Source organism: Cannabis sativa, chromosome 6, assembly GCF_029168945.1.
Source record: "Cannabis sativa cultivar Pink pepper isolate KNU-18-1 chromosome 6, ASM2916894v1, whole genome shotgun sequence".
Taxonomy (NCBI): Eukaryota; Viridiplantae; Streptophyta; class Magnoliopsida; order Rosales; family Cannabaceae; genus Cannabis; species Cannabis sativa.
The window spans coordinates 8,286,004-8,293,416 of NC_083606.1; the positions used below are offsets into that span (position 1 = coordinate 8,286,004).

The following is a 7,413-nucleotide window of genomic DNA, read 5'->3' on the forward strand; positions in this document are numbered from 1 at the left end:
GTGAGGTGCAACTATATATAGTCTACTCTTTTCACCGTTAAAGAATGAGAATAAGAAAGAGGTGTATGAGAGAGTTGCTTAGATTTTTAAGCTGAGAGTTTTGGTTCTTGAAGAGGGTCAAGAACAAGGGGTGTACTCGGGTAGGAAGAGAGAAAACTGTGACTGTTTTCTCTGGTGTGTTTTGTGTACTACAGAGCTGAGATTGCTCTTGATCTTGTGATTGTATTGATACCCTCTTGTTCCACATATTAATGAAGAATTGGTGATGTTTCTCAGCTGAAGTATGGTCAGGGATCATGTTGATCTCTAGGACCGGAACTAGGATAAAATCATGTGTTGTTCTTTGTTTAATTTTTGATTTTGATTCATTGTGTTGTTAATTGATTTGTGTTCATTATTGCTGTCAAAATTGTAAGTTTATTGCAGGCTTAAGATTGAATTCTTGTTGTTAATGTGGAGGGAATTACTACAAATCCACATGTAAAAAATCATGACTAATACACATTAAAAAGACTGATGAAGACGTTGCAAAAGGAATGAGAACAAGAAATTGGAAAAAAAATTATATGTATATACTAAAATAGAATAAAAAAATTGACAGTTAGAAGAATTTTCTTCTAAAAAGAATCTTATATATATATAGTTCTCATTCACTTACATAATTAAACCAGTTATATATTTCTCAATTCTAACTTTCCTCCCTTTTTCCCCTTCTCTTAATTTTTGAAAAATTTCTTACTTCCCATTGAAAATAGGTTAATTTTCATTAATATACACGTTATAATAATAATAATTAAGTATCGTGTGTGGTCATGTCTTAGACTTTCCAAGATCTTGCTTGGTGGTACAATTTCTTATTCAATATTATCAATGTTACCATTAATTTAGCACTACTATGAAACATCAATGTAGGCCATGGTGATCATTTTGAAATAATAAAATAAGGATATAATGATAATTATACTTTATACACTATCTTTTTATAAAGGGTAAATACTATTTTGGACCCTGTGTTTTGCAAAAGTTACAGATTGGACCCTGTGTTTTGTTAAATGACAAAATGGACCCTGTATTTTCTAAAATAGTAAAAATAGGACCCTAAGCTTAATTTTTGACAGCTTTTTTTTTAATACAACCAACTTGAAGACAATGCTTAATACGAACAGATACAAAAAATGTAAACAATTTTGTCATAGCACTTTTAGATCGGATTATAATTAAACTTTATTTTGACAAAAAATCAATTCAGGGTCCTATTTGTACTATTTTAGAAAATACAGGGTCCATTTTGTCATTTAACAAAACACAGGGTCCAATTGGTAACTTTTGTAAAACAGAGGGTCCAAAATGATATTTACCCTTTTATAAATAATAATAAAGTCTTCAAGGGTTTGACCAAAATGAGGTGATTTAATAGTGGGAAATGACCAAAAAAAAAAAATTGGATATATACTATTTGACTAGAACAAATCAACTCGGTTAGACAAAAAAATTAATATCTATATTATAATACGATTTCCATTCAATACAACACATATAAATAAATACATATCATTTAAAACACTATTTTAAGCTCATTATTAATTAACATTGGACCATAGCATAACCACTTTATTATAATTTTCTTATTATAAGTAGATGATCACAACACAACTCACACAATTCATATAACATCCCCCAAAAAGAAAACTTTCTTAGCTCTAAAATTCAATTAATTCAGATCCAACTCTCTCTACTATTTAGCTATACATAAAAGATGAAACGTTTTGTCTATTTTTCAATATTTGTTCTCTTAGTACTATTACTAGAACTATCTCAATCTCTTCCAACTTCTTTAGATGATCACCAAAATCAGTTACCTCGTCATCATCACCATCATCATAGAAGATCATCATCTGATCAAGCTCTAAAGCTTCAGATTTACGTTCGAAGAAGAGGAGGCGGCCGCAGCATTGGAGGTGCTGGGGCTGCAGCCGCTGGAGGTACTTCTACTCGAGGCAGTAGAACATCCTCGTCGCCACCAATCAGAAAAGAACAAACTTTTCTTCATGTCTTCTTGTGTTTGACTATTTTCTTTGGAGTTGTTTTGTTCTAGTTTGATTGATTCATTCATGTGTTCATATTTTTTTTTTAGAAAAAAAGCAATTACATGTTTCCATGTTATGTTCCAATAGATCCAAATATTATTCAAGATTGATTTTTTCTTTTCTTCATTACTTTTGCCACTTATTATTTGTTGGATTGAGTTGTATATAAATATTTAATTATTGAAAATTGTTTGTACCTAATTTAGCCTGTTTTTAATTTAGCCTGTTTTTATTTGGGGCAGATTAAATGAATATAGCTATTATTGAATGTATTATCATTAATTGACTTACCTTATAATTAAAGATCATAACAAACAAATGCATATGCAGACCAATAATTAAGGGTGAGTTTTGTAATATTTTTTCAATTAATTTTTTTTAATTATAAAAATAAAAATATTTTCAAAAAATATGTACTATAAAATTGTTTTCACTTTTTAATTTTTAAAATAAAAATCAATTTTTTTTTTAAAAAAAATGACTTCCAATTTTCTATCAATATTTTAGGCCCCAACTTTGGCCTCAAACCTAGACTCGCCTCGAAGCTCGACCCAACCCCTTGTACTTGAATTTGAACTTGGACTCGGACGCAGAACCCATTGCGGCCCTAGATGTGGACCCCGACCCTAAACGCTGACCCAAATCCAAGCCCCATGTTAGAACTTATTTTACCAAGATATCCTACTTTACTAATATGCATGTTTGATGATCACATAATATTATAACATCCTAAAATATGAAATTAACAAAATGGTCAAATAAGACATAAATAGTTTAGGATCCTCACATTGCACCCTCGATTCTCATTTTGTAGTAGGGTATTGACGAGTGATGAACTTAGATAGCTTTCCTTAACCCGATAAGCGATAATTCTTAACGATCTTCTACAAGGATGTGAGTATCACCTTGAATAGCATGAGCTGGTACTCAACTCACTTTTGGAACAATTTAGAGAGAGACCTAAAAACAAATACCATAAAAAGACCTAAAAGAAATACTATATAAATTGGTCAAATTTAACATAAAAACTTTTAAAATACCATAGTGTAATTTCCTCTATTCCTCTACTTATCCCTTAATCCGCCAGTGCGGGCCTCGCAGCTTCTTCTACGGGTAAATTCTCAAATATGGGCTTTAACAGCAAGGCCCAATAGAAGAAATTGAGCCCAATCAGTCTCACGCACCAGCAAAGGAAATTGAACTGAAAAAAAAAAAAACGTAATAGGCCTCCGTTCTCTCTTTCCCTGCGCCGTCGCAGCTTCTTCTTGAGTCACGGTTGCCCACCGGACCACCACTCCTCCACTCCGGCGCCGTCGAGGTCGAGGTCCACGGTTGCCGAGCTTTGCCACTGTAATCCGATTTCAGCACCAATTCAATCCAAACTCTGTCATTATTTGCCACTCAAATTTCAGTTCAGGTTTTGTTGAAATTTTGATAATTTTTTGTGTTATTTGCCTGATTTTACATTAAAAATTTATCTCGGAGCTTACTTGGGAATTAGTTGGCATGCATGTGAATTTTGATGATAAGAAAATCAGATTTTCTTGCTGAAATTTGGTGGCTATGAAATGAGTTTGGAGAAACATTAGGTTGTGGTTGCTTGGAGCTAAATGAATTTGGCTACTGGAATCTAGTGAGATTTTCTTGTTCAAATTTTGAATTGATTAGTGGGTAGTGCTGAGATATTTTTAATTCAAGAAAATTTAGAATTTGGGGGCTTATTGATGTTGCGGTTTGGTTGTTTTATTATTGTAACTACCAAATCAGGTTGTAAGCTTGTTTGTATGGTGGTGATAGTTTGAAAGTCTGCTTGTGTATTATTGAAGATCACTTAGAAAATTATTAGAAAATTTGAGTTGCATAATTGAGATTTTGAATGATTGAGATTTTGGATACACATTGATTTTGGGTTGATCGAGGTGGTGTCAAAGTAATTGCTTACTTGGTTACTAGTCAATACTGAATTATAGAAATCATAGACAATAAATTGCTTGAATGGAACTAATCACTCTTGTTCATGCTATCTTCATTAATAATCTTAATTACTTTGGTTATTTTTTTATAACACCAATATTCATTCGAATTATACTTATACTACACACATATATGGATTTATATAGTATTTTGTTCTTTACATCGTAAGGACATTATGTAATTGGCCTCAACATGGTTGGGCCCTGTCCCTTCTGGCAGATTGTGGAATTCCCGCTGTTGGAATCTGCTTGGCCTGCAACCTCAGTAGCGCGCCTCAACATAATTATTTTGCTCTCGAGCTAAATTCTCCAATATTCTGATCGACTCTCTGCTATGGACACTGTTAGTGCTATCATGTTATACAATTTCAGACCAGTAAAGATCCCAACCAACGAAATTGGTAGAACCCAGTTTCTCCAATCAGTGTGCAAACCTTTTCTGTTAATACCCAGTATTTTTTGTTATCGGAAACACCATTTTCGAAGGGCATTGATCACTTCGAGTATGGAAGAAACAGAAATGGCGGATAGTAAAGATGGGTTATCAACCTTTAAATGGGTGGAGGTTGGTCCCCATCTTACAGAAGCCCAGAAAGAAGCTATCTCTCAACTCTCACCAAAGATGACAAAGCGTTGCAAGGCTCTAATGAAGCAGCTCATTTGCTTTTCTACTCTCCAAGCTAGTTTGTCTGAATTACTTGGTGCGTGGGTGAAGATTATGAAGCCTCGCCGAGCTGATTGGCTTGTTGTTCTTAAGCAATTGAAACTCATGGACCACCCACTTTATCTTGAGGTTTTCTCTTCTTCTGTTTAATTCCTTATCAATTTTTCCATTATTAACATTTTTTTTCATGCTTGATAATGGTTACTCTGTTATTAGTAGTGATAGATTGAATAATTATGTGCTTCGCTTTGTTTTTCAGTTGATCTTTGATAAGTTGATATTGTGGAGTTTAACTTTTTTTAATGAAATCTTTTGAGAGAGATGGAGGTAGAGAGATTATTGAATGTTTTTTTTTTTCGTATGTTATTGCGAGGTTACTTACAGGAGAACTAGTATGCAAAAAGTTTCATTGAGTTTTTCAAAGTTAACTTTACATAAATTTGTCGTGTCTTAGAATAAGAACTCACATGTCATTGCACTTGTATGCTTATGTGAATTTTCTTTTGTGGGTGTTTTTATTAGATAAAGGCTTTATTCTTTGAAACTTCTCTTTTTGAATTGTGTACTGTCATTTGAAGAGATGTTTTAGCCATGGAGTTGAGTTATAATAACTAAAAGAATAATATTATAAGCTGCAAAGTATGTCAACTTCCCATGATGAGATTGGTAAGGAGAAGTTTATATAAAATTGGCACTTATAAAGTTTGATTGAGTTAAGTTTTAAGCATTTTGAAATTTTATGCTAACATCTCAATTTTATTGTTCAATACATGCGTTTAAGCAGTTCTAAAATGTCCACCTATTTAATCTGACTGTCAAAATCTATTTCTTGCACAATTTCTAGGTGGCCAGTCTCGCGCTTGTAGAAGATTCTTTTGAAGCTAATATTCGTGATTATACAAAGATAATCCATGGCCATGGAAAACGAAATCAACTTAAAGATGCTGAAAAGACCCTTGCAACCATGAGAAGCAGAGGCTTTATATGTGATCAGGTAATCTTGACCACATTTATTCACATGTATAGCAAGGCTGGTAATCTTGAGTTAGCTGAAGAAACTTTTGAAGAACTTAAGCTGCTCGGAGAACCATTGGACAAAAGATCATATGGCTCAATGATCATGGCCTACATAAGAGCTGGAATGCCGGAGCAGGGAGAGGTTTTACTGAGAGAAATGGATGCCCAAGAAATTTATGCTGGAAGGGAAGTTTACAAAGCATTACTAAGAGCATATTCATTGGATGGTGACGCAGAAGGAGCTCAAAGAGTGTTTGATGCAATTCAGCTCGCTGCTATATCTCCTGACCATAAGTTTTGTGGACTCCTTATAAATGCATATGGAGTATCAGGTCAAAGTGAAAAGGCACGTGCTGCTTTCGAAAACATGAGGAGAGCAGGTCTCACACCTAGTGATAAATGCATAGCGCTGGTGATATCTGCTTATGAAAGGGAGAATAAGCTTCAAAAGGCATTAGAGTTTTTGATAGTGTTGGAGAGAGATGGAATAATTATTGGAAAAGAAGCTTCAGAAACACTGGTGGGATGGTTTAAAAATCTTGGAGTAGTGAAAGAGGTCGATACTGTCTTGAGAGAATTTTCTGTAAAAGAGGCGAATTCCGAATTTCAGGCTACCTAATTTCAATCTTCAACCACAATCTTAAAGGCAACATAGCATATTTGTTTCCTATTTATTTATGGTTCTTTTGACTGCCAGGAATATAGAAAATGGTAAGTGTAGCTCTGAATGAAACACATTGCATACCACCATTGAATTTTCTCACAATTTCTTTTATCATCAGATACTAAAATTTAACAATCTATATACCAATTCACTAGAACAGGTTCACTTTCGGCCGTGGGCCCATATAATTGTTCAAATTATTCAGGTCACTTGTCCAACTTTGGCTAGGTAAAATTTATATTATGTTAGGAAGGACAGGAGTGGAGTTTATAGGCTGGGAGCATTGCATTCTAATATTTAGATTTACTTACGCTTATTTTTCAGTGAGTTTTTCTTTCTTTTTTTCTTTCATGAAGCATTGACTCCAAGTAACTTATCATAAAGCACTGTAATGTTAAGAACCAAAAAGTAGCTTATTGCTTGATCAATTTCTTCTGGTGATTTCTGATACCTCAACTTTTATACATTCAATTATACTGCTAAACTCTCAATCTTTTAAAGGAACCTTGTGTATAATTTATAGTTTAGTAGTTATTAGTTATTTATAGCAAGGAAGATGCCCATAGATTGAAAAGAAAATAGTTTCATTATCTCTATATATGGATAGCATGGATTTTCAACAACAACATGTGTTGTTCAGCCTCTCTACTACTCTGTCTAACATTAATAGTAGAAAGGTTCATCTTCTTCATGGTTGCAGCTGTGCATTGCAAGCCTCTCGACAGATCAGGAAAGATAGGCATATTCTTTTTCTCTTACCCCTTCATTTCATTTTTACCTGTTTCACTCAGACTTAACTTTTCAAGTGATAATAATGATAGTAATAATAGTAAGTACTGAATAGTTAACTTTTGTAAATCTGCAGCTTGTTGATGTTTACTTGGATGCTTTTGCCACCCAAAGACGTCTCTTATTCATTTATTTCTCAGTATATTCTTGAACTTGAGAACAGACATGATTGGAGCAGAAGGAGAAATATTTTCAGCAGAGGATTCTGATAGTGCTGAA

The 7,413-nt window shown here is 33.6% G+C and overlaps 1 protein-coding gene across 1 annotated transcript; it reads left to right on the plus strand.

The window, feature by feature from the left end:
* The first annotated feature begins 3,254 nt into the window (after positions 1–3,254).
* Positions 3,255–6,490, plus strand: LOC115725675 (pentatricopeptide repeat-containing protein At1g01970). The gene is made up of 3 exons (XM_030655259.2): positions 3,255–3,504; positions 4,281–4,853; positions 5,569–6,490. Exons 2-3 carry the CDS (start codon positions 4,395–4,397, stop codon positions 6,358–6,360), a joined length of 1,251 nt encoding a protein of 416 aa, XP_030511119.1. The 5' UTR covers positions 3,255–3,504; positions 4,281–4,394; the 3' UTR covers positions 6,361–6,490.
* Positions 6,491–7,413: the final 923 nt, after the last annotated feature.